This window comes from Geotrypetes seraphini, chromosome 7 (assembly GCF_902459505.1).
Source record: "Geotrypetes seraphini chromosome 7, aGeoSer1.1, whole genome shotgun sequence".
Lineage (NCBI taxonomy): Eukaryota > Metazoa > Chordata > Amphibia > Gymnophiona > Dermophiidae > Geotrypetes > Geotrypetes seraphini.
Window position 1 is genome coordinate 15,218,266 of NC_047090.1, and position 27,565 is coordinate 15,245,830.

General features: G+C 41.4%; 1 protein-coding gene across 2 annotated transcripts in view; it reads left to right on the forward strand.

Annotated features, from left to right (window-relative positions):
* Positions 1 to 27,565, forward strand: part of TBC1D15 (TBC1 domain family member 15) — a 113,744-nt gene that overhangs the window by 40,243 nt on the left and 45,936 nt on the right. For both annotated transcript variants that reach the window (XR_004540111.1, XM_033951820.1), the window contains exons 6-10: positions 4,250 to 4,352; positions 10,960 to 11,157; positions 12,858 to 12,986; positions 26,134 to 26,237; positions 26,676 to 26,770. Coding sequence is in view for 1 of the 2 variants with exons in the window: in XM_033951820.1 (XP_033807711.1) it covers positions 4,250 to 4,352; positions 10,960 to 11,157; positions 12,858 to 12,986; positions 26,134 to 26,237; positions 26,676 to 26,770 (629 nt within the window). In the remaining variant the exon portion in view is untranslated. The remainder of the gene's footprint in view (positions 1 to 4,249; positions 4,353 to 10,959; positions 11,158 to 12,857; positions 12,987 to 26,133; positions 26,238 to 26,675; positions 26,771 to 27,565) is intronic.

Below are 27,565 nucleotides of genomic sequence, written 5' to 3' on the forward strand. Positions count from 1 at the left end.
TAAATTTGATATTTGAGAAAGGAGGAGATGATGAGTTTGGGTGGTGTGCATTATGTTCTGTGTTATATAGGGACATGACAGCAGATAAAAGCCAAATTGTCCATCAGGTCTGCCCTTCCGCAGCATCCACTATCTCCTCCTCTTCCTGTTGACTAAGGCTCTTTACACCTGCATTGTGAGGTCATAGAACTTTATTGTTATAGAAACATTGTAACATGATGGCAGATAATGGCCAAATGGCCCATCCAGTCTGCCCATCCTCAGCATCCACTATCTCCTCCTCTCCCTAACAGATCCCATATGCCTGTCCCACGCATTCTTGAATTCAAAGTCTCTGTCTCTACCACCTCTACCAGGAGGCTATTCCTGCATCTACCACCCTTTCCATAAAAAAGTATTTCCTCAGATTACTCCTAAGTAGAGAATGACACAGGAACTGTTTACCTTGGTAAACCGTGGTCACTGCAGTAAATCCACAGGAATGGAGATATTTGCAACTGGTTTACCTCAGGAATGGGGACAAGACCTTTTACCTCACCATGGGAGCAGTGAAAAGTCTTGCTCCTGTGATAAAAAAAATTGTGCCCGTGTCAGACTTGGTATCTTTTCCCCAGCTCCTCTTGCGCCTATTTTACCTTCAGGAGCCAGCCATGCCAAGATGAATTCAGAAGGAGCCCAAAACCAATGCCTGAGACCAATGTGATTTGAAAAATAAAATTACCAGACAACAAAAGGCAGAAAAAAAAAATTATTTTATATTTTGTGATTAGAATATTTCAGATTTGAAATATGTATCCTGCTAGAGCTGGTATTAGACATAATTGGGGACCTCAAAGCCCAGGCTGTGCTTCTTTAGCTTCCAGCTGGCTTAGGTCTCTCTCTGACCAGGGGGCAGTTGCCCTAGTTGCACTCCCCTAACACTATTCCTGCCATGTGTGACTATAGTATTCTGTTAGCTTGATTTTTCTATGTAGCATTCTGTAGTAATTTGGTTTGTTCAGTTTTCACAATAGTGGAGGAGATATTTGTGAAAGGGAGGGGAGACAGGGGTTTTGTTGATCCTTGCTCTGTATTATTTGTGTTTATAAAATGACAATTGTACAGAATATTATCTCTTTTTATACTTTAATAAAATAAGTTCAGTATAAAATCATAACTTGTGCGGATAGGATCTAACAGTTTGCAGGACGAGGATGGGGACTAAGCTCGTGGGGGACAGAGCAGGAACGGTGATAATTTTTTTTCCCCTGTGTCATTCTCTACTCCCGAATCTGTCACATACCTTCTCACTGTGGAGTTTCCTTTCAATTGAAAGAGACTCGCCTCAAGCATATTTATGCAACGTAGGTATTTAAATGTCTCTTTCAAATCTCCTTTCTGATAAAACGCAACCTCAAACTATGCATTGTAGTAATTAGTAGGCAAAGTTTGTTGGGTATAAGGATTGCATTTAGATTCTGTGCTGCATTACAAAGAGAGATGCTGATGTGCCTGGCTCTGAGTAGTGGGTTGCTCTGTGGATAGAGTAAGAAATAAAGTGTCAGCCTGTAAGCAGAACTACATTATCACCTTCAGGTGGGGAAAAATGATTGTCTCAATGTGAAGTAGATATGCCTGATGATTATAGTAGAGGATGATATGAAATAGAAAATGAAATAGGTGTTTTGAAATAGATCAGCAATGCATGTAATGTCAAAGTATATTCACTTTTTTGCTTATATTCTGTCACGGATTTCTTAGAAATGTCTTCTTTTATGGCTACATTCATTGAAGGCTGTAATTTTGCTGTAACTTTCTGAAAGAGTGTGGCGTAGTGGTTAAAGCTACAGCTGAGCACCCTGAAGTTGCGGGTTCAAACCCCACGCTGTTCCCTGTGACCCTAGGCAAGTCGCTTAATCCACCACTGCCCCAGGTACATTAGATTGCAAACCCACCAGGACAGACAGGGAAGTACTTGTATGTAAACTGCTTCGAGTGTGGTTGTATAACTGCAAAAGGCGGTTTATGAGTCCCAATCCCTTTCGCTTGAATCAGTCATAGCTATTAATAACTAGAAATAAAGTGGAAAAACTCTTGCTTGCTTGCAATAAAATAACACCCGTTTCAAACTGTAGATCACCATTGAGTTGAGGGGTTCTCAATTCGCAGTATGCTTTGAACCAGTCAGAAAAGTCAGTCTCCAGGCGGTGGTCAGATAGCCAAATTTGGGTTAATGACAAAACTATGCCAAAATCTGTGTGTTCTGAGGCAAGATACCATTAGAGTCCAAAGACGCCTTTATACACCTGGGTGGTAAACCACAGAGCAACTCCTGCTCCTGTCTTCTCATTACAAATCCACACGGACCAAGTCTGGCTTCAGTAGATGATTCTAATTAAATAGAAAACAAAGTGCCAATTTTGTTGGTAAGGCAGGAAGAAGTAAACTTAACCCCCCCAAAAAAACAGCAGCCTAATGAGTTTCGTTGAAAACAAGCAATTATGGCCATATTTTAAAAATAAATACATTTCATTATTTTTTGGCAACCTAATGGACTGTTGGAAAGAGATTGTACCCAAGGGGTTGAAAACACGTATGTCGAGGTTAGAATAACTCTCTGAAAACTTTAGTACAACAAAACCACAATTACAGGGATAAAACACATTAACCCCTCTTATACAAAGCCGTAGCGTGATTTTTAGCGCCGACGGTGGCGATAATAGCTCCAACGCTCATAGAATTCCTGAGCTTTGGAGCTGTTACTGCCACGGCCGGCACTAAAAACCGCGCTACAGTTTTGTAAAAAGGGAGGGGCTAAGTTTTTTTTTAAAAGTCAAGATTTTCAAGGTGGTATCTAGACCCAGGAAGAATTGTGCTCAGGATTGGAGTTTGTTACTACAGTTTGTATGGACCATTTGGAGGTTCACTATTGTTCCTTTGATAGGTGAATAGTTGTTTAGGTAATTGTTTTGTTTGCGATTTGAAAAAAATATATGCACTAAAACCTTAGATTGCAAGTAACTTGGTTTGCAAGTGTTTTGCAAGACATGCAAAACATTTGATTAAATTTTAACTTGATATACAAGCAAGGTCTTGCAATACGAGTACATACAGTATACACACATCACAACTGAGCCGATGGTTCTTCTCTCTCTGACGCTGCAGGAGTGTAGTGACTGTTCTAAACGAGCGAGGTCTTGCAATACGAGTACATACAGTATACACGCATCACATCACAACTGAGCCGATGGTTCTTCTCTCTCTGATGCTGCAGGAGTGTAGTGACTGTTCTAAACGAGCGAGGTCTTGCAATACGAGTACATACAGTATACACGCATCACATCATCACAACTGAGCCGATGGTTCTTCTCTCTCTGATGCTGCAGGAGTGTAGTGACTGTTCTAAACGAGCGAGGTCTTGCAATACGAGTACATACAGTATACACGCATCACATCATCACAACTGAGCCGATGGCTCTTCTCTCTCTGACGCTGCGGGAGTGTAGTGACTGTTCTAAACGAGCAAAGTCTTGTGATACGAATACATACAGTATACACGCGTCGCATCATCACAACTTAGCCGATGGTTCTTCTCTCTCTGACGCTGCGGGAGTGTAGTGACTGTTCTAAACGAGCGAGGTCTTGCAATACGAGTACATACAGTATACACGCGTCACATCATCACAACTGAGCCGATGGCTCTTCTCTCTCTGACGCTGCGGGAGTGTAGTGACTGTTCTAAACGAGCGAGGTCTTGCAATACGAGTACATACAGTATACACGCATCACATCATCACAACTGAGCCGATGGCTCTTCTCTCTCTGACGCTGCGGGAGTGTAGTGACTGTTCTAAACGAGCAAAGTCTTGTGATACGAATACATACAGTATACACGCGTCGCATCATCACAACTTAGCCGATGGTTCTTCTCTCTCTGACGCTGCGGGAGTGTAGTGACTGTTCTATACGAGCGAGGTCTTGCAATAGAAGTACCTATAGTATTTTGTATTAAAGTTTTTGGGTTGTGGAACAAATCGACTGAGTTTCCATTATTTCTTATGGGGAAATTCGCTTTGAAATACGAGTGTTTTGGATTACAAGTATGGTTTCTGAATGAACTATGCTCGCAAACCAAGCCTAAGTTACAAAGAAATAAGAACTGTGGTTTGTTTGGGTTGTTTTGGGGGGTGTTGTTGTGTGTATGTGTTTTCAGCATTGTGTATATCAGAGTGCAGTCTACAAATTACTAACACAAATAATTTTGTTCCAGGTCCCCACAAGATGACAGAGTTCTTCTAGTAAACTGCCAGAACAAGAGCCCATCCCAATCGTTTGAAAATCTGCTTGATGAACCAACCTACAGTGTATTACAAGTAGGTCAACCTTATCTGCTGGCAGCAAATGATGATAACCCGATCCATCTACTTTGTTCTCTCGTGTTCCTGTCTTATTTCTATCTTTAGCTTTTTTATTTTTTTCCCTGCAGCTAAAGGTTCTTTGTTGGAGGCTGCTTTAGTTCTGTGATGCGTGACCCCTTTTTCTAGGACTGCTTCCCAATGAAAAATGTCTTATTTTGTTTAGTCTATGTACTGGGTTTTTTTGTGTGTTTTTTTATCTTTGACTATCCTTCCTATTTCCTCCTCTCATTTATGGTAGATATACAGTGCTCCCCTGCGAATTCACGGTCGGTGGTCCCGGTCATTCGTGATATTTTCTGACCGGGCAGGAGAGGGCAGCTGGAAAGACAGGAGAGGGCAGCTGGAATGCCGGCGAGTGAAGGAAATCACTCGCTGTATGCTCCAACCGCCTCTTCCTGTACTGAAGTCGGGTCTTACCAATCAGGAGCTGTGTGTCAAAGCAGCTCATGATTGGTGAGGCCTGACTTTAGTACAGGAAGAGGCAGTCAGAGCATACAGCAAGTGATTTCCTTCACTTGCCGGCGCTCCAGCTGCCTTCTCCTGTCTCCCCTGCCTAAAAACTGTATTCGCGTTTTTGTATTTTCATTTTGTAAAATTCATGATGCTTACTCTGCACCACGTGGGTAAACTTTTATTGGACTGTCTTTAATCTGCCAGTATGGATAGATGGACTCCAGATAAGGTCTTACCAATAATTTCCACAGAGACTGCCACTTGCAACACTGCCTTCCCTGCTGCTACAGCATTATTTTGGTAGTTATGCTATGAATTGTCTCTGTGCTATAATGATTTCCAAATTTGCTCATTCTAGCCTTATGCTTATGTGTAATGCATACACAGAGACCCCCTGCTTTTTTGTTAGACAAACATCTGTTTTACTCCTTGGGTACTTGGGACATAGGTTGGCCATGGTTGGAAACATGATACTAGGCTTGATGGACCTTTGGTCTGTCCCAGTACATCAATTATGTTCTTATATGAGCTAAGTAAAGGACAATCAAACCATTGTGACATCACTGATGAGGTTGGCTTTTAGACATTGGTGGAATGAGGCATTATGACATCACAATCCCAGCTCTGGAATGTTGCTACTGTTTGGGTTTCTGCCAGGTACTTGAGACCTGGGTTGGCCACTGTTGGAAACAGGATACTGGGCTTGATGGACCTTCGGTCTGTCCCAGTATAGCAGTTCTTATAGAAAGTGATGGAATATATAGATCATATGGCCTATCCAGTTTACCCATCCTACCCATCTGTTATCCCTTCCTCTCTCTTAGAGATGCTTTGTTCTGGTCTCATATATTCTTAAATTCAAATACAATCTTTGTCTCCACCACCTCCATTAGGGGACCAGGCAACACATGCACTACAGATTGTTCCTGAGTGTATCCCTTTTCACCTTCATCCTTGCCACCTCATTCCAGAGTTTCCTCACAGTTGAAAGAGACTTGCCTCATGTGCATTTATGCTACAGAAATATTTTACATCTCTCTCCCATCTCTTCCCTCTTCTTCCTTTTTTTTTTTTTACCCCCAAAGTATACATGTTGAGGTCTTTGTGATGACCAGTGACCACTTTAGTAAAACACCCTCTGGTTATCTCCATCCTGTCTATATCTATTTGAATATCCGGTCTTTAGAATTGTACATATGGGGTCTGAACCCTAGTATACAGCCTTGCTACTGAGCCCCTGGACTGGCCTTGTCCTTAATCATTAGCAGCAATGTTATTGCTTGATGCTGTTAAATACTGCATGCGCCTAAAAGTATTAGAATGACACACGAAGAAAGGGAAATCCAAGTACACAACAAAACAAATAACATCCGGAAAAAGAGTGTAGATGCCTACAGACCTGGGACTCGACACTGTCAGTGTTCTTAGCCTGCCTCAGGGTTCTTTTTTAGTAATCGAACAATTTTCTTTTTGCTCATCCCAATTTCTGATTAAACCTTAAATATAGAAAACATTGTTTTTAGCAATCTGCGGCAGTGGGTGTTGTCCTCCGTCTCTATTTAGAAAATTGCATGATTCCTAAAAAGACCCCTGAGACAGGCTAAGAGCCGAAACACTGACAGTGTCAGGTCCTTCATCTGAAATAAAGAAATACTTGTTTCAGCTCTATAGGCGTCTACACTCTTTTTTTCTGGCTCCTAAAAGTATTAGAAAATCATGCCGACCCCTTACATTCTGGAGAATGGCTGGAATTTCTGCTGATAGACTGCAATACTTTTCTAGTCCAAGTTTCCAAGTTTATTAATACATTTGATGAATCGCCTATTAAAATTGCTAAGCGATGTACAAAATCCAAGTAAAGAATAATAAAGAGAAACTAACATTTTAACAGTATAATTACATGAATTACAAACATGAGTCGGGAGGGAAAAATTTTAAAGTTACAATCTTCAATTTTTGGTAGAAAAAAGGAAAAAACAAAAGGTAAGGGGTAATTAATCCATAGCACGATTAGGAGCTTCTCTAAAAAAATATAAAAATTTTAGATATTAAAAGCATCATTAAATAGATAGGTTTTTAAAGATTTTTTAAATATTGTAATGTCATTTTCAATTCTAATATATTGAGGCAGAGCGTTCCACCATTGAGGTCCCATCACTGTGAACATATCAGATCTTCTTGTTCCTATAATTTTCAGAGAGGGGACTGAAAGCAGATTTTAACCAGATGAACGAAGCGGACGTTGAGTACTGTGTGGGATTAGAGATCTAGATATAAATTGAGGTTCATTAGATGCTAGTGTTTTGAAAATAAGCAACATTATTGTCCCTCTTCCTTTATTGAGTGGTCCTGGAGAGAAATTCAGCCTGCTGACTCTGTAGTCTCTCTTGTAGTGAAAATGAAGTAGGGTTGCTTTTGCATATAACTAATTTCGATGGCTATAATAATGCACACATAATCCTTGTCCTATGTATCATCATAGCATTGCATTTCCATTTCAGACTCATCCTTTGCAATATAAACTGTACTGTCTGCAAAGGCAAAACCCATTATAAGAGCAAACTGAATGGCTATTACTTTTATGAATTGGGCCATTCTTGATAACATATATTTTTCCCTAATGATGATCTTTTTGCCCATGTGATCCTTAAAAGAATGTTTTTCATCTGTAGCATTATCCAAGAAGAAACTACTGCTATTTCATGCTTTATTTGACTAAAGAGAATCAATTCTCCTAGTTTAAAATTGAGCAGTTATTGATTCAACCCTTTTTAGTTTTCAGACTCTGCTATATAGCTGGTAGAATGCAATTTCCGAACATAGTAGATGACGGCAAATAGACCTGAATGGTCCATCCAGTCTGCCCAACCATACCCACTGATTTAATTTAAAGTTTCCTTCTTCTTAGCTATTTCTGGGCCAGAACCCAAAGCTCTGCCCGGTACTGTGCTTAGGTTCCATCTGCTGAAGTCTCTGTCAAAGCTCACTCCAGCCCATCGAAGCCCTCCCCAAGCCATTCTCAACCAAATGGCCATATACACATAGACTGTGCAAGTCTTCCCAGTACTGGCCTTATGACTTCAATATTTACCATTATTTTCTGATTTGAGATCTCACGCTTTTTTTTTAACCCTGTCGCCGATTTCCTTTCCACCACCTCCCTTGGGAGCGCATTCCACGCATCAACCGCCCTCCTTACATTACTCTTGAGTCTACCACCCCTCAAATCATATCCTCTGGTTTTTACCATTTTCCTTTCTCGAAAAGATTTTGTTCTATGTTAATACCTTTCAAGTATTTGAACATCTGAATCATATCTCCCCTGTCCCTCCTTTCCTAGTCTAGGGTATACATATTCAGGGCTTCCAGTCTCTCCTTTTACGTCTTTTGGCGCTAACCTCCTACTATTTTTGTCACCCTACTCTGGGCAGCTTCAAGTCTTCTTATGTCCTTCTTATTTCCTGCTAGAATTTTTTTATTAAATTTAATATAGAATGACATGAAAACTGTTTGTGAATATTAAACGTAAGCATTCGGCAAGGTCCATTTCCTTCAATTAGGACATGTCTGTTTGGTTGAGAGGCTTTACTTTTCTTAAAGATATCAAGTAGTAGCCATTTCACTAAACTATAAATCTTATGAAATTCAAAACATTGTCAAATCTTTTTAGCGTTTTCTGGCAGAAGTTAACTACAGCTCTTCCTCCTTTAGAGTTACTTTTTAAATATTTACTATACATAATTATAGTTTGATACGGCATGATATGTGTGCAGGGTTTTGCACATAGATTGGCCTTTTTCTAAACTGGACCGTATGTAATTTGGTAATTTTTATTTATTTACTAGTGTTTAAGCCCGTTACATTAACAGGTGCTAGAATATATGTCTGTCTGTCTTTCTTTCTTTCTGTGTCTCTCCCTAGCCCTGTCTCTCTCTTCCTTTCTTTCTGTCTTTCTCCCTCCCACTGTCTGTCCTTCTTTCTTTCTGGTTCTCTCTCTGGCACCCTGTCTGTCTTTCTTTCTTTCTATCTATCTCTCTCTCTCCCTGCCTGCTGTCTTTCTGTGTGTCTGTCTTTCGTTCTAATGCGCTGCCTGCCTGCCTGTCTTTCTGTCTCTCCATGGCCCCCTTTCCCTCTCCGTCCCCTCCACTTCCCTGTGCAGCAGCAACATTTCCCACCTTTCCCTGTGCAGAAGCAGCATTTCCCCCCCCCACACACACACACTTCCCTGTGCAGTAGCAGCATTTCCCGGCCTTCCCTGTGCAGCAGCAGCATTTCCCGGCCTTCCCTGTGCAGCAGCAGCATTTCCCGCCGCCCCCTTTCCAGCCGCCGCGTTTAAATTCAGAGAAAAGCGCTGCACCTCGCTACCGCTGGCTTCGGCGTCTTCTATCCGGAAACAGGAAGTAGTCAGAGAAGGCGGGCTGCAGTGGACAGAAGATGGCGAGGCCAGCGGTAGCGCGATGCAGCACTTTTCTCTGAATTTAAATGCGGGTGAGCCGGCGAGAAGGAGGAGGCTTAAAAGTAGCTGGTTTTGGCGGTTAGTGAGGACGGGAGGGGGGAGTCGCCGGCTGTGCTGTGCCTCTCCGTGTTCGAATTCGAAAATGGAATTCGGCACAGAGGGACACAGCACTTGTCAGCGGCCACCGTGGTCGGCAATCAGGGGGGGGGGGACGAGGACGCGGCTCAGGAGACTGGGAAGGTGTTGGCGGGCGGCAGCGGGGGCCTCCTCCTGCAGGCGCTCGTGTCTCAGGGGTCCGACTCATCCCGGCAGGGAGAGAGCTTGCCTGCGCTTCCTCCAGCGGTTGGTGAGTGAGGGCGGGAGGAGGGGAGTGGCTAGATCCTGCCGCTGCGTTCTAAAATGGAACACGGCCACGGATCAGGAATCACAGCGGCAGGGATCACACAGTTTTAAAAGCGCATGCGTGGGTAAGGTTTTATTATATAGGATTTTTATTGATTTATTTTTATTAATTTGGTACCTTATTTTTTTTAAGGCACAGGTTTCAGGTTGTAAGTTGTATGCTGTATTTTAGTGTGATTTGTTGAAATCTGTTCTAATTATGTATGTATTTCTGTTACCCGCATAGATGTTGGATAAGAGGGCTATTAGTGTTTTAAATAAATAAATTTCATGGCCTCCCTAGCATTTGGTTTCCATCTGAAGTTTCTTACCCTATTCATCTGATTCCTCTCAATAGTCATCCATCTCTATTGATAATACATTATTCACTGCAAACCACCTATGAGTCCATATAGCTTTAAAGAAAGCTTATAATAGAGAATACTCTACAATTGGTATCAATAAATAAAAACTGCGTACAATGTAATAGTTAGCTTCACTAGAAATTAAAGAAGGTAAAACAATCTATTGAAAATTTATTCCTGTGGTTTTGGATGTCATCCTATTGCCTTGGTGGTAGTCATTAGAGAATGACATGGGGAAAAATTTGTCCCCGTTTCCACCCCGTCATTGTGAGCTCCATCCCCGTCCCATTACCACGAGCTCGGTCCCCGTCCCTTCACCGCAAGCCTGCCCCCACATATATTCCCCACCAAAGTGTACAGCGTCTGTTCCTCTCCACTCCCCTTTGCCCGGGCCAGCAGCCCCCTCCCTCCCTTCCTTCGCTGACTTACTTCAGTTTTCATCTTAACAAGCTGCCGGAGCCTTGAAGCTGCATGCGGCTGCCGGAAAGTCCTGCTCTGACGCAACCGGAAACAGAAAGTTGCGTCGGAGGAGGACTTTCCGGCAGCCGCATGCAACTTCAAGGCTCCAACGGCTTGTTAAGATGAAAATTAAAGTAAGCCAGGGAAGGAGGAAGGGAGATGCCCGGACTGCGATTGGGAGGAAGGGGACTGGCTGGACTGTGCAATCTTCAGCACAATCCTCAGTTAACTGCAGGGACAAGGCCATTCACTGCTCCACAGGGTGGTGAATGGCCTTCTCCTTTTTTTTTACATCTTCTTTTCGGCGGGTTTCCCATGATAGCTGCGGGTAACAGTCACCATGTTATTCTCTAGTAGTCATCTTTGATTTTCTTATTACATTTACATGTTATAGCAAAGTGACTGTAGATAATTTTTTTTATCTTTTTTTTTTCCTGCTTGTATACAGAAGTTGAAAAAGGATCCCTATGTAGCTACTCTGATAGGGTTCTCCAAAGTTACAAATTATATTTTTGATACTTTTCGAGGAAGTGACACTTTAGTACAACACCGACCTCCACAAGAAATGGCAGATTTTCTTACTGATGCTATTCCGGGGCTGAAAATAAATCAACAGGAAGAACCTGGATTTGAAGTTATTACACGGGTAAGGACATAAGAGGCCTTTTTATTTAAATGCAGTATTTCACTACAACTGATACTAAAGAACCTTTCTGACATTTTGGAATTATACTCCTGTATTACAGTTCTTTAGAGTCATAAGGATTATTTAGATGGGGGACGGGGCACAAAAATTTTCAAAGGGATTCCCTGTAGGTAACCTGATCATCTGCTAAAAAAAGGGATGAGTGAGTTCCTAGTGTTCAAAAATTGAAAACTTTATTTAGAAAAATGGAGGATACTGATTCAGACAGTGTGTCTGGCTGCTTGATATGTTTGTACAAAATAATTTAAGCAATCAATAGACAGTTTCTTTCAGTAAGCTGCCACAATGAAAGTTTGTACTTAGTTTAATTTTTGTTTGTGGTGTGTTATTGCAGTTTATTAAAGGTCTCCATTTTTATTTTTGAAAAACACATTTTGGAGATTCTTTCTTCCCAGCAGTGTTTGTGGCATGGAGGGGTTAGGTGCTAGAGTCATCCCCGGAAATACATATGAGGAGCATATTTTAAACTCTCCCACAGGGAGTTTGCCAACTGTGTGGGTTCTTCTCAACCCACAGATCCCACTGGAGCTCACATTTGCAAAGGTTATTCTGCCAGAATCAATACTGCCATCCTGTTGACTGATGAGATCAGCTTTTGCCAGCACCTTTTTATTGTACTTCAGCATTTATGTAGCTCCCTGAGTAAGAGTCTTCCGCAATATAATTACGCACAGATAAGGGTATCTGTCCCAAAAGACTTTCAAGTATAAGAATCTTACATGGGGGGAAGGGGATGTAGGTGCTTTTTAGACATCCTTGTAGTGCTTAACATTGCAGGCAAAAACTAAAATGAAGATTTTTAGGTAAATTTTCAACCACACAGCTGAAAATTCGCCTATTTTGGGTGATGAAAATTTGAATGCATAAATCAATTTTGCTACCCAGGATCAATGGTTGTCCTGAGGTCCCTAGACCTGAAAATTAGCACAAAGAAGCTAAATCCACTCTAGCAGTAGTTCTAGTGCTGTGTAAATTTTCACCAAGGGATATAATTATTTAGCAAAATGATTCTGCTGAGAACTCACCCTTGAGTGACATGCGCTCTCCTCCTTCACGCAGCATATGGACCTTCCGCTTCTCCCTCAGGCCACCTTTTCTGATCTCAACCATGGAGTAGCAGATTGTAAGGAAGTATGGTTTGGGGTAATGTGCACTCCCAAGCCCCAGGATACTCCCTTTCCTTCCTGGCTAATATTAGGATATTTGGGAGTACATCAGTTCTTTTACTGACATTCTTTCACAGGTTGCTACTGCTGCTGTCGGCCAGTGATAAAAGCATAATTGACTATCTTTGACACCCTTCCTACTCAAATTATGGTGATAGGAGAGTTTTGGGAATGCACAGAACCCTTTGCATCTTGTATGTTGTGTTTTTTTGTTTGTTTTTTTAGCATTCAAAATCTGTTTCAGAGATTAATTGAATGCAGCTTACTTGTAAGGTAAAATTAGCACCATTAGTATCACCCAGATGCACTTTTACAATTTGGCTTTTCTCATTACAGAAATGAATGTCATTTGTATTTCATTAGCTCCCTTGCAGCTGCTTGCAATAATAATTAGTTCAGTTTGCCATGTTAAAAAACCCCAAAGCAGTGCCATAGATGCTGTTATGTAAATTTGATGCACATTATCTGTTTTAGATTGACTTAGGAGATCGTCTTACAGTTCAGCGGAGAGAGCCAGTATCCATTCAAGAGTGGACTCAGAACATGGATTCAGAAGGGAGGATCTTGAATATAGACCATATGAAGGAAATGATATTCAAAGGGGTAAGTTCAGTCTCCCTCGTTTTCTTTGCATAAGCTTCTTTATCCAGTATACCTTCAGGGTCCCTGTTAAATTCTAGTATTCTCTGAAAGCAAGCTTCTTGTAAGCCAGTTTAGTTGCATTTCCATTAAACAGTTAAATAACAATCTGTACTGCAGATTTTCTTTATTGAAGCATATTAGCTAGAGAATGACATGGGGACAAATTTGTCCCCGTCCCCGCAGGAACTCAGTTTCCCCGTCCCATCCCCACGAGTTTTGTCCCTGCCCCATTCCTAGTAAGCTCTGCCTTAACCGCACAAGCCTCGAACACTTATGGTTTTTCTTTAAAAATCTTTATTCATTGTATATTATTCAATCAAAAAAAACAAAAAAAAAAACCCTTTTACAAATCACTTGACAATCTTACTTATAATCATTAAAGTATAAAATAATCCCTCCCCACCCACCCCATCCACTAATAATAAATCAATTAACAAACATCATATATCCCAATCCCACTCTACCTATATCTTATATAATAATAAGGTGTTTAAGGTGTCTGATCATTAGAATATGTAATCAATGGCCCCCAAATCTTTTTAAAAATGTGATACGTTCCTTGCTGTATAGCAAGCACTCTCTCTCTCCATCTTATAAATATGACAAACTGAATTCCACCAAAAGGTATAATTAAGTTTAGTATAATCCTTCCAATTTCCAGTAATATGGTTTTAAAGTGTTTGAGGCTTTAAACACTTTAAAACCATAAAGTGTTTAAAGCCTCAAACTTGTAAAAATGAGGCAGGGACAGGAAAAGAACTCGCAGAGACGGGGCAGGAAAATGAGCTCCTGCGGAAACAGGGTGTCCTTGTGTCATTCGCTAATATTAGCACTGAGGAAAACATTTAAAGTTTTAAATATCTATGTTAACACCAGAGCCTGACATGGATTAAATCAGCATCACCGTGCATAAGGAAAATCTAGAGGTATAGTCGACTTTTTTTGGATCGTAATTTGCCCAGCATATTTTGACAAATAAGTATTTTGGGCCCGACTAGTGCGGCACCAAGCGCAATTCTATAAAAGTGAGGCATCCATTCTAGAATTGTGCTAACCGCTGCCTAAGCATTCTAACATTTTGACGCATCCTATTTATGCCAGGGTTTTCTTGGCCCAAATGTCCGTACCTAAGTTAGGCACCCAAAAGTGTCTAACTCAAAAACACGCCCACATTTAACTGTGTCGTTTGCACTAGCCGCCTAACTGTTGTAGAATCACTCCTACCACGTTAGGCACCTAAATGTCAATTGGCTCCACTTAGGCCCAGATTCACTAATGCTCGCCTACCTTTGCGATCCGGGGCTGAGTCTCGGCGGGCAACCAATTCACTACGGTGTCTTCATGAAAATAAGGGATCAGACGCCCGCCCCTTACCGACCCCGCGGATCGCAGAACAGCAATCCTAACGCATGCGCAGACCATCTTTGCTGCGCCGTGGGGAACGTGATTCCTGTTTTCTTTTGCAGCTCTACTGTTTTTAAATAGGAGGCAGCTCCCATGCAGGCTTGCACAGCGTTCAGTACGGTGGCATTGGCCAGTGAAAAGCTGATCGGTCCCTGTTGACAGGGTGCATGTGAATCTGGCAGGAGAATAGAACCGTTTCCCCTTGCTTTTTTTTCAACCCCTCAAGGAGAATCAGGGCGGCAAGAACAGGGCGGTTTTTACTTTTTCAGGGCTGCAGGAGGAAAGGACATGAGCGACTGGTCCCCAACAGTCGCTTCTTTTTTGATCGGCCAGCCCAGTCATTGGTACTGAAAATGTTTTGTGAATCGCAACCTTTCCTACTTTGCATGCTATTCCTCCTCATTTGCATGTGTGGATCAGATCAGGAGTATGGTTAGTGAATCGGGTTGGGGTCGCAAAGGGCTCGCAAACCGATCGGTGTTGAGTATCGATTTAGCTAGGCCTTACTGAAGGTGTTAAAGAATTTGGAGGTTTGTGAATACTACATTAAATTTGGCACATTAATGAACAAGTTTTACTGGGCTAAAGACCCTATTGAATATATTATCTTTCTTTTATGAAACTCGCAGGTCTTTATGAAATTCTTTTGCTAAAAATGAATAAACAATCATTTTTCTTCAGAGCCACATAAGGAATGGATTCTTCTAATTACTGTTTCATATGTTGAGCTGCCTAGACTGAAAATCTTTTTAAAAATGTGAATGGGGGAGAGGATAGGGAAGATATATTCTGAGGACAAACAGAGTAGCAATTCCTTGCATATGGATGAAATCTGATGAAGCATAAGAACATAAGCGCCATCTCCGGATCAGACCTTCAGTCCATCTAGTCTGGCAATCCGCACACGCGGAGGCCCTGCCAGGTGTACACCTGGCATAATTTTTAGTCACCCATATCCTTCTATGCCTCTCGTAAGGAGATGTGCATCTAGTTTGCTTTTGAATCCTAGGACGGTTGATTCCGCAATAACCTCCGTTGCGTGAAGCAGAACTTCCTGATATTAGTCCTGAACTTGTCCCCCCTTAGCTTCATTCCGTGTCCTCTTGTCTGTGTCAAATTGGACAATGTAAATAGTTTTCTGCTCTATTTTGTCAATTCCTTTCAGTATTTTGAAGGTCTCGATCATATCCCCTCGCAGTCTCCTTTTCTCAAGGGAGAACAATTCCAGTCTCTTAAGTCGATCCTAGTATTCCAGTTTCTCCATACCTTTTACTAGCTTCGTTGTTCGTCTCTGCACCCTCTCCAGCAGTTTTATATTCTTCTTTAGGTTGGGAGACCAATGTTGGACACAGTATTCCAAGTGTGGTCTGACCATTGCTCTATAAAGCGGCATTATGACCCTCTCTGATCTACTCGTGATTCCCTTCTTTATCATGCCCAACATTTTATTTGCTTTCTTTGCTGCCGCCACCACACATTGTGCTGACGGTTTCAGAGTCCTATCTATCAGTACTCCCAAGTCCTTTTCTTGTTTGCTGTTACCCAGAGTTGCACCTGACATTCTATACTCGTATTCCTTATTCTTACTGCCTAAATGCATTACTTTGCATTTCTCCACATTGAACTTTATCTGCCATTTCGCTGCCCATTTCTTTAACTGACACAAGTCGCTCTGGAGTTCCTCGCTATCCTCCTGCAATCTGATTGCCCGGCATAGCTTTGTGTCGTCTGCAAACTTGATGATCTCACTGGATGTTCCTTCTTCGAGGTCATTGATATAAATATTAAATAGGATCGGCCCAAGTACCGAGCCCTGGGGTACACCACTAGTCACTTTCTCCCAGTCGGAGAACTTCCCATTTATGCCCACTCTCTGCTTTCTGCTCTCCAGCCATTTGCGTATCCATCTTTGTATTCCATGGCTTTGTAGTTTCCTGAGAAGTCTTTTGTGTCGAACGCTTTCTGGAAGTCTAAGTATATTATGTCCACTGGTTCTCCACTATCAATTTGTTCGTTCACGGTCTCAAAAAATTGAAGTAAATTTGTTAAACATGATTTCCCTTTCCTGAAGCCATGTTGACTGGCTTTCATCAGGTCGTGTGTATCTAAGTGCCAGACTATGCTATCTTTAATCAGTGCTTCAACCATCTTTCCAGGGACAGAAGTTGCCAGGTTCTCCTCTCGATCCTTTTTTGAAAATTGGCGTGACATTCGCTATCTTCCAGTCGTCCAGTATCTGTCCAGTTCTAATTGTCAGGTTGGCAAGTTTTTGCAATAATTCTCCGATTTCAACCTTCAATTCTTTTAAGACTCTCGGGTGAATTCCATCCGGTCCAGGGGATTTGTCACTTTTAAGTTTAAGTCGATCTGGTAGTATACCTGGTCCAAGTCCACTTCTACTGTGGTTAGGCTGTCTTCTATTACTCCTTTGAACACTTCTACTGCATCTGGTATTGTAGCAGTGTCCTCCTTTGTAAAGACGGACGCAAAGAAGGAATTTAGTCTGTCTGCAATTTGTTTGTCTTCCTTAATGTACCCTTTTCTTCCCTGGTTGTCCAGCGGTCCCACTGCCTCTTTCGCGGGTTTTTTCCCTTTCACGTATCTAAAGAAGGGCTTGAAGTTTTTGGCTCTTGCGCTGTTTTCTCCTCATAGTCCTTTTTGGCATCCCTCACCGCCTTGTGACATTTCTTCTGATCATCTTTATGTTTGTTCCAAGCTTCGGTTGTTTTTGTGTGTTTCCATTTTTTGAAAGAGTCCTTCTTTTCTTTTATGGCTTCCTCCACCTTTCTGGTAAGCCATGCCGGTTCTCCTTTGCCTTTAGTTCTCCTTTCTTTGGAAATCCGTGGAATGTAGAGATTTTGTGCTTCCTTGATAGTATTTTTCAGTAGGAACCATGCCTGATCTACTGTTTTAATTTTGTCCATCTTTTTCTTGAGCCGTTGTTCTACCATGGTTCTCATGCAATCGTATTTACCCTTTTTAAAGTTTAAGGTCGTGGTTAAGGTTTTGGTATGTTTCCCTTTCCCGATGTCAACTTTAAAGTTGATCATGTTGTGATCGCTCGTCCCCAGCGGAACCGTGACTTCTACTTCTTTTGTCGGTCCCGTGAGGCCATTTAGGACCAAGTCAAAGGTGGTGTTGCCTCTTGTCGGCTCCCTTACCATTTGTTCCAGGAAGCAATCCCCTAGCGCCTCCAGGAACTTGGCCTCCTTGCCACAGTGGAGGTTCCCAGGTTCCAGTCTACCCCCGGGAAATTGAAGTCTCCCAAGATTATTACATTGCCTGTCTTGCATTCTTGTTTGATTTCCTCTATCATTTCTGAGTCAGTTTCCTCTGTCTGCCCTGGGGGTCGATAGTAAAGGCCAGGGTACTGTAAAAGCTCTCCAGCATGTCTTTCTAGCTTTCAGGAGAGATGTATCATTCATATGCATTAGTTTCCATAATAATGGTATCACGTGGAGCCACCATTGTTTCACTTTTTCTCCAGGGTAGAGAATGACACGGGGACAAATTTTTTCCCTTCCCATCTCAGCGAGTTCTTTTCCTTTCCCTGCCCCATTTCTGCAAGCTCTGTCCTCGTCTGCACAAGTCTCAAACATTTTAAAATCATAAGTGTTTGAGGCTTGTGTGGTTAAGGCAGAGCTTTCAGGAATGGGGCAGAGACAGCGACAAAACTTGCAGAGATGGGACGGGTAAATTGAGATCCTGCGGAGTCTGGGACAAAATTGTCCCCATGTCATTCTCTGCTCTGGGGGCCTATTGGACACATTCTACCACTTCTATTGTAACGAGGTAAATTTTTGTGATTGCTGTTTCATAAGGTTGCCACATCGAGAAAACATTTTCTTATCTCATGGAGACTATTAAGGCTGAAATGTCAAACTACAATCCTGGTGGGCCACAAACTGAGGGTTAAATTAAAAATAATGCCTCTGCCTCCATTATTGATCAGTAGCATGCTCACTTGTTCTTTGGAATCTCTTCCTTTGTAACCGTTGGTGAGAAGTGTCTCTGTTAAGAGGCTGTTTTGCTATTGCTTGTGAAATGGAAGCATGGAGTGAGGCCTCATTGGTGCAGTTTAAGCAATATGCCGTGATAGAATTTCTGACAGTCAAAAGAATCTTTCTAGTTGAAATTCACTGCCACATGCAAATTGTTTATGGTGATGACTGGATGGATGTGAGCACTGAGCATCGCTGGGCCAACAAATGTAAAGATTGTGTACTAGGAAGGGCTGATTTGTGTGATCATAAATGAAGTGGACAACCCGTGACAGCAATGGACGAGTCTCGCACAAGGAAAGTTGATGAACTTGTAAAGAACCATCAAGATCACTCAAAGCATTACATTGCTACTTTGGAAGAATGACTGCGAAGAGGTCAAAAGTATAAGAAGGAAATTTTGGTGCAGCATGACAACCCTAAGTCTCATACAGCATGAAACACCACAGAGACAGTCGTGAAGATGGGTCTCAGTCTTATCCCATCCACCATACAGTATGATTAAGAAGGGGATCACAAACAGATCGGAGGTTATCACGCCGCTGTACCGGGCCATGGTACGCCCCCACCTGGAATACTGCATCCAGCACTGTCGCCGTACATGAAGATGGACACAGTACTACTTGAAAAGGTCCAGAGAAGAGTGGCTGGTTTAGGGGCTGGAGGAGTTGCCGTACAGTGAGAGGTTAGAGAAACTGGGCCTCTTCTCCCTTGAAAAGAGGAGACAGAGGGGACATGATCGAAACATTCAAGATAATGAAGGGAATAGACTTAGTAGATAAGACAGGATGTGAAGAGAATGGAGTCGATCCAGAGAATGGCCACTAGAATGATCTCAGGACTTAAAGATATCCCATATGAAGAACGTCTGACCAGATTGCGCTTATATTCTCTCGAGGAACGCAGAGAAAGGGGAGACATGATAGAAACATTCAAATACATCAAGGGCCACATTGAAGTGGAGGAAGAAATCTTTTTTCTTAAGGGTCCCACGGCGACAAGAGGGCATCCGCTAAAACTTAAGGGGGGAAGATTTCATAGTGACACCAGGAAATACTTCTTCACCGAAAGGGTGATTGATCGATGGAATGGTCTTCCACGGCAGGTGGTCGAGGCCAGTAGCGTGCTCGACTTCAAGAGTTGATGGGACAGGCAGGAGGGGTTGCTACAGAGTTATGCTTAAAAGATGGTTTCTCAAGGGAGGGAGGGTTCTTGAGTGGGCAGACTTGTTGGGCTGCTGGCCCTTTTCTGCCATCATACTCTGTTTCTATGTTAAGGTAGAGAGAACAAGAGGGCACTCTCTAAAGTTAAAAGGGAATAGATTCCGTACAAATGTAAGGAAGTTCTTCACCCAGAGAGTGGTGGAAAACTGGGATTCAAGACAAAGTTAGACAAGTTCCTGCTGAACCAGAACATACGCAGGTAAGGCTAGACTCAGTTAGGGCACTGGTCTTTGACCTAAAGGCCACTGCAGGAGCAGACTGCTGAGCACGATGGACCACGGGTCTGACACAGCAGCGGCAATTCTTATGTTCCATTGAGATCCCTTCGATCAAACAACCAGCATTTGCATACGATACCCTCCTTATGTCAAATAAATACCATTCACATATCAATTTGCTCAATAAATGGCTCCTCAGCTATGGAACTCTATGCCAACATACCTGCGGGAAGAAATGTCACTAGACAGATTTAAGTCGAGTCTCAAAACGTTCTTGTTTAAAGATGCTTATGACCTATAACCTCCATTTCTTTTTCACAGTTGGGTTCCCACCCCATTGTTTTTCCCCTATGCATTTTTTTGCAGTTTCATCTCTTACTCTTTGCAACTTAATGTACATCTGTCCTTGTCTAAAATTTGTACTCCCATGATTTTAATTTCATTTTATGTATGCCGCTTAGAAATTTGATAAGCGGGATAACAAATTTTAATAAGTTTGAATCTTGAACTATCTTCAAACTCCTAGAGGCAGAGACTTTGGGATTTTGGTGCTCGCCAGTGTCTTACCTGGTTCAGTAGAAGGAGGGTCTTGAAAGAAAGGGGGAGATAACCGGATTGCAGGGTGGGTGGGGGGGGATGCCACAGTCCTTCAGCCAGCCCTGACTGAGTAACTGGTTGAAGAGACCAGATATGTAGTTCTTTTGGCTTTCAAAATTTGTCCAATGTTGGCAGAAATTTGCAGCAAATTTTAGTGACTGTAAAAAAGTAAATACTTGTAATAAAAGGCAAATTTCAAGTGTTATTTTTGTTTGTTTATTACAATTTATGTAAACAAAGGTCATGGAGATATTACTTTTTATTTTTAGCCCTTGTAATCAGGTTTTCAGGATATCCTTCAAGAATATGAGATATGGTTGCAAACTATTATATGCAAATATCTTATTAATATTCATTACAATTTTCCAGAAAATCAAGCCACTATATTGTTCATGAGTGCACTGAGGCAGTAAACTTTTTCTGAGTACTAGTCAGCATTAAAATCTGATGTCCTGATTTATCCACCCTCACAATGATTTGAAGTAGATCATAATTCTTAATGCAATGCATATCTTAAAAATATCTAAATGAATAGATCATAAAATACCAATCCCTCAGTCTGCCTGTGTTTGCAAGAAGAACCAAGTGTTTTCAGTTTTTATCCAAAATATAGAAAATTCATTTTTCCCTTAAGTCCATGAAAGAAGCTTCTAGACTTTTGGGCCTTCATATCGGAAGACTTTCTCCCTAGTTGATGACAAACAGCAAATCCAAAAAACTCCAGCTGGGAGCACTGGAATGAATGTCCTGATAAACATCTCTTCAAGAAGTTTGCTAAATGCATTGGCAACACCATGTGTATATACATAAACAAGGCATAAATCTTTAAAACGGATCCTAATTTGAGATGGTAACCATTGAAGGGTATAAAAAGTAGACAAAATCCTGTCATAATTGTTTAATCTCGGAACACAGCTACATTTTCATGGAAAATCACATGGCAGAAGATTTCTCTAGTTTCAGTATCAAACTAAGACCATGTAACCTACATCTGCCAAGCATCAGTTTAAATTTATGACCATTGTTCACTGATCTGAAGAGACATCAGATAATAAGTTATGGTTATCTCCAAAAAATAAATTAAAAAAATCCTAAACTCTTGATTCAAAGCAAGACCTCAAAGGCCTTGCCTGCTAGCTTTGTGACTCTCATTGGGCTTGCTACAAAAATAATGTACAGCTGATGTTGGCGCAGGATCCTATTTAGAGTGATGTTAGGAAACAAGTTGTTTTCTGTCTCCATCTGGTGGTAGAGGAGCATAAACCCATGTGCCAGGAGTCCCACTGTTCCCTCCAAGCTGAACAAGAGTCCTCCAACTGCATTGCTGCCAGTAGGGGGAAGTACTTCAATATTGTGTTTTCAGTGGCTAGAGACAGGCAGGTTACCTGGAGTTTGGAAGAGCTTGCTTGTCCCTCACTATTGAAAATGTGATAGTGAAACAGCACCTCCCACTGGTGGGACTATAGGTGGAGGACTCCTGCTCAACTTAGAGGGAACAGTGGCCAGGACTGGTCTGGCTGAACCCAAGAAGAGAAAAGTAGTGGCTCAGGCTAAACATTATTTCATCTTAAATTTAACCCTTATATTGTAAGTTCTCTGGGGCAAGGAAATACCTCCTTTAGTTGATTGTAATGTGTCTTGAGCTAGGCTGACAAGCTCATATTTGGAATGGCAAGTAATTAATTCTAAAACCCAAATTCTTGCCTCTAGTGTATTAATTATTCCTTTGAGGTATTTAAATAGCCCCTTTTCCCATCTGTTCTCTGGTGTATACAAATTTAAATCATCGAGTCTCATTTCACAGGGCTAACATGCAGACTCTGCACTATTTAGGTAGCCCAGGGGAAGGAAATAAAAATCAGTGTGAGGAAGAGAGGTCTTAATGAGTGTGTGTTTTTAATTTCCAACTGAATTATCTAAAAATAATTTGCAAATACTGCTGCTTTTAATTAAGTTTGTTTATTTGGTTCATTAAATTTGCTGTTTCATAACGGATGAACAGATAATCTCGGGAAGTGAGAGGTTGGCTGTCGTTTTTTTTCCACTTACATGAAAGAAAAGTGCTAAATTATTATGGAGAATGGTCTTCATTTTATTAAATAGTAACTTTAAAGCAGCATTTCAGCATAGTCAGCTGTGTTTAAATGCATACTCATGAGTGCGTAGCACATTTTCACTCTGCTAGAGAAGTTGATGTAATTCATGGTTGCCTAATTTTTAGACTCCCAATAAGATTTGTATCCTCTGGGGTCATCCTTATAATTATCTTTTTATATATATATATATATATATATATATATTGCTTAAGTCCTTGGTGCATGTCTGTTGAAAACTGCGCTGATGTGGCTCTGGCTGTGAGGGAGTCCTGTGTGCCATCATATCTGTTCTTTGCAAAGTTGCAGGATTTGGAAGAAGACTGAACATATGCAGAGAGCATAGGGAGGCAGAAGAATATCTATTGATAGATAGGAAGAGAAAAAGAATGCTTAGGCTAGGGGTGGGGAGAGATGAATGTAAATAATAATCAGAAAAAAAGACAACTCTCTTCCACTCTAGGAAGAGGCTGGTGAGCTATCCGTCTCTAAAAGACCTCAAAACCATACAGGGGAAATACAAACAGGTCATCATTGCAGGTCAAAAAAACCCGCCAAAAAATAATATAGCCCCACCAGTTCTCTCCTGAGTAGGAAAATACAGAAATTAGGCTGTGAGAAAATCAAATAATAGCGAGAGGCAATTCCACAGAAAAAGAGTCTTAAAGGTCAATAGCCAGCTGCATTGTTCATAGCAAGCAATCAAGTCCAAAAATGTTTTCACTTATCTAACACGCCTTCCACCGCTAATAATCATATGTGTAAGACTTGCTGTGTGGTTTTGAGGTCTTTTTTTTCTCCACTTTTTTAGATATTGATAGCTCCACCGGCCTCTTCCTAGAGTGGAAGACAGTTGTCTCTTTTGTGTTTCCAATTCTGTACTCATGTGAGATGAGTGCTGGAGTAGGGCGGAGATGCCACTCTTTTATATTCTGGCTATCCAGTGAATTTTTCTGTTCCTCTTTTTGGACTTAGAAAAAGTCCTGCATGACCAACTACCCCACAGAAATAAAGAAATACAATGGCAAACGGAAGACCGTAAGGCTCGTCTAGTGGTCCACTTTTACAGCCTAGTACTATGCAATGCTACCTCTAGGTTTTCCTTTTCTTCTTCACAACAAGAAACTCCTGATTCTTATCCCAGCTTTTCTTGAATTCCGTTACTTTTTGTGATGGGGCTTCTTGCAGCAATGGAAGGGGGAAAAGTTTCCTTCAAAGAGGCCCAGCAGAGAGTTAATGGGCTTACGAGAAAGGAAAAGTTTTTTTAATGCATATTTAGAAAATTACTGAAGATGAAAAAATAGTGTTTTTCCTTTTGAAGGATGAAAACCAATAATGTCGGGGGGGGGAGGGGCATTTCAACTTAGCCAGATGTCTGATCATTTTGAAATACTGCTGTGAATATTAGATTATGATTATTTAAATTTTCAGTTTTGCATGGTTTATTTCCTTCAACATTGCTCTGACCGTGTAACGAGAGCTGCTGTACTGGGCCAGACTCTGGAAGTCACCGCATTGGCTCTTCATCTAGTTCCACATTCAGACTTTTCTTACCACCTACAAATGTATTCAGCTCTGCAGCTTTACATCCTTCCTTGTGAACTCAATATTGTCTCCTTCATTGCCAACTTCCGGTAGTGTTCTCTCCACATTCCTCAACTGTGCTATGTTGCTACTAAGTCCTATAAGTTATTCTACTACATTGGGTGCAGAGTCTGACGGAGGGAGGGAAGGGAGCTGGAAGCAGAGCTTGACAGGAAGGGGGCTGAGTGCAGAGCCTGGCAGGGCACTTAAGTATTAAGCCGTCCGACTTATATTCGAGTTAACCATTTTTCTTCCTTTTTGGGGGGAAAATGGGGATCTCGACTTGAATACGAGTATATATGGTAATGCTTATTGCTTATGATATGTGGTAGTATTTTTAGCAGTAAACCTGTGGTAAAGGGTGAGCTCTGCTGTGAAACTTTTTCCATAGGCCGCACAGTCAACTGAAAATCCTTCAAGATCTACCACGCTTCCATTCCTATTTGTGATTCTGCAGCCCGGATCCAGAAATATTTGTTAAGCAATTCCACTCTATCCTTATCAACTTCCTTGAGCGTCACAATATGACTTTGCACTTCCTACTATCACTGATATATCTAAAAAGAAGAAAAAATTCTTATCTCCCCCCCCCCTTTTACTCTATTAGCAGTTTTTCTTTCATTATTATCATTGTTTTCTGACTACTTTACCAGCTTCTCTTAGCTTTTCTAGATATTGTTGCCTGTCTTCCAATTTCTTCAATCTCTTGTGTTTTATGAAGGCTAAATTAGATTGTGTTATACGTGTTGTTTAGTGAAGCATATCATCCAGATAATCGCCACTATAACTTCAAAAACACAATTTTTAAGTACCAAATCTAATATGGCCACATCCCATATGGGTTCTGGAACAGTTCACCCTTGTAGAGAATTGAGGACCTTCCTACGTCTAGACCACCCTGTGACAGGGATCATTCAACATCCAACATATGAAATCTATTGTTATAGCTATATTGTGAATGCCTTCAATTAAATTTCTGTCCATTTCTTCTGCCTCTGAAGGAGGCCTGTATATGACATCAATGTAAATAGTTTGACCCATTTCCTTAACTTTGACTCTTGCAATTCTGTTGCTTTAATAATACTATCATTAACATATAACGCCATCCCTCCTCCCTTTCTTCCTACTATGTCTCAATGGCTGTCACCAAATCCAAATTAGCCTCTTCCATCATAGATACTAGCTAGGTACTTGGGACCTGGGTTGGCTACTGTTGGAAACGGGATACTGGGCCACGTTCTGTCCCAGGATACTAGGATACGTTCTGTCCTAGTACGTCAATTCATATGTTTTTATGTGAACTGAGTATAGGACAATCGAGCCATTGTGATATCACTGCTGAGGTTGGCTCTTAGGCATTGGTGGAATGAGGTATTATGAGATCACAATCTCAGCTCTGGAATGTTGCTACTCTTTGGGGATCTTGCCAGGTACTTGGGACCTGAATTGGCCACATTTGGAAACAGGATACTGGGCTTGATGGACCTTCGGTCTGTCTTATATGTTCTTATGTGAGCCAAGTATAGGACAATGAAGCCATTGTGACATCACTGCTGAGGTTGGCTCTTAGGCATTGGTGGAATGAGGTATAATGACATCACAATCTCAGCTCTGGAATGTTGCTACTTTTTGGGTTTCTGCCAAGTACATGGGACCTGGGTTAGCCACTATTGGAAACTGGATGCTTCGGTCTGTCCCAGTACAGCAATTCTTATGTTCTTATGACCTGTTTCCTATACTGCAGGCATTAGTTTATCTGTACAGTACTTCAATTATGTCTAGTTGTGCCATAAAGATAAGTAATAGTAAAGGCTGATGCCTTTGGCATTTGAAATTGCAACCTTTTAAATCCAAATGAAGGCAACACCATTAGTTCTACCATTTGAAGTGCTGTCTACTTCTTTTTACCTATCCGTTCACAGGAGAAAAGATTATTTTGTTGTAAATTATTATAATAATTCTCTAAAATATGTTTTTCTCCCCATTAGGGACTTTGCCATTCCCTAAGGAAGGAAGTCTGGAAATTCCTTTTGGGCTATTTCCCTTGGGACAGTACAAAAGAAGAAAGACGCGCTTTACAAAAAAGGAAAGCGTAGGTGACTTATTAAATTTTCTTACATTTAAAATGATTGCTGTCGGACATAGCAGTTAATGCTTCATTCTCCTTTGGCTCTCCCTTTCATTTGTAGTAATTGAATTACAGGACACTTCTTTGAAGGATGCCAAAAATAAGACCAGACTCTTAACTGCCCCCTATTTCAGTTCCTGCTGGCAGATTGTCAACAAGTCCACCTGCTGGAGCCTGGCAATAGCCAGGACCAAGGAGATGCCAAAAATTGACAAATAGCCTCATAAAGCAACATTTGCAGGCCCTTGGATCAACTTCCCCTCCCCACAATGCACATAAAGCGCTCCACTTGTCCTGCTTCTCGTCTCATTTGGGCCACTGACTCCACAATACACATCAAACTAAAAATAAACAGTCACTGTAGCACTTTATTGATTTTTAAAATGACCTAATTGTCTTTAGAGATGAATACTTCAGAATGAAACTTCAGTGGAAATCAGTCAGTGAAGAACAAGAAAATCGAAATTCAAGGTTACGAGACTATAGAAGTCTTATAGGTAATTGTTTTTTATGTACTGCATAATTGAGCATTTGGTTTGCAAAATTATAATCTTCTCTTTAAAGGGCACTTTCAAGTTTTGCTTTGGATTTTAGTGGTGTAAGATGCAAATATTAATTTCTGTATTGGTAGACATGAATTATGAAATTAGAGGCATTCAGCATGGGATTTAGGAGTTTTAATATATAAGGGGATATACCTAAGTCAAAGCCCTTAATGCAGAAACATTACCACATGTAAATATTGGGTTTTATAACAAATCATTGACACCTGCAAATAAATTCTAGAAAGATGCTGTTTTTACATGTAGGGGACTAGTGCATGGAGAGGGAGTGATTTTAGGTGGACCTAAAATATCAACATGACTGAACCCACGACCTTCAGTTTCTACTGAAACCAAATCTGTGACCAAAATTTGCCACTCAGTTTTGGCAGAAACCGAAACCATAAAAAAAACTGCCTGGTGGTCACTCTCCGCCCCCATCCCATCTGTAGGCCCTCCTTGGGCCTACCTTAGGAAGCCCTAGTGGCCTCTTCAGGGACAGGTACAAACCCTACTTTTTCCTGCCTCAGGTTCCTTCAACGCAATGGCTGTTCCTGCTGAAACCCAAACCTGTATTTTGGTCTATCGAAATCCAGTCAGCCTCTAAACATTTGTACCTTCCCCAAGGGACACACAAATGCCTGCTCATAGGCACCTGGAATAAGAGGTTTGGAGAGGCTTAGCCTCCCTGACTGCAACCATGACCAGCTCCCTCCTGCCACTGCTGTAGGGACAAAAGAAAAGAGACTT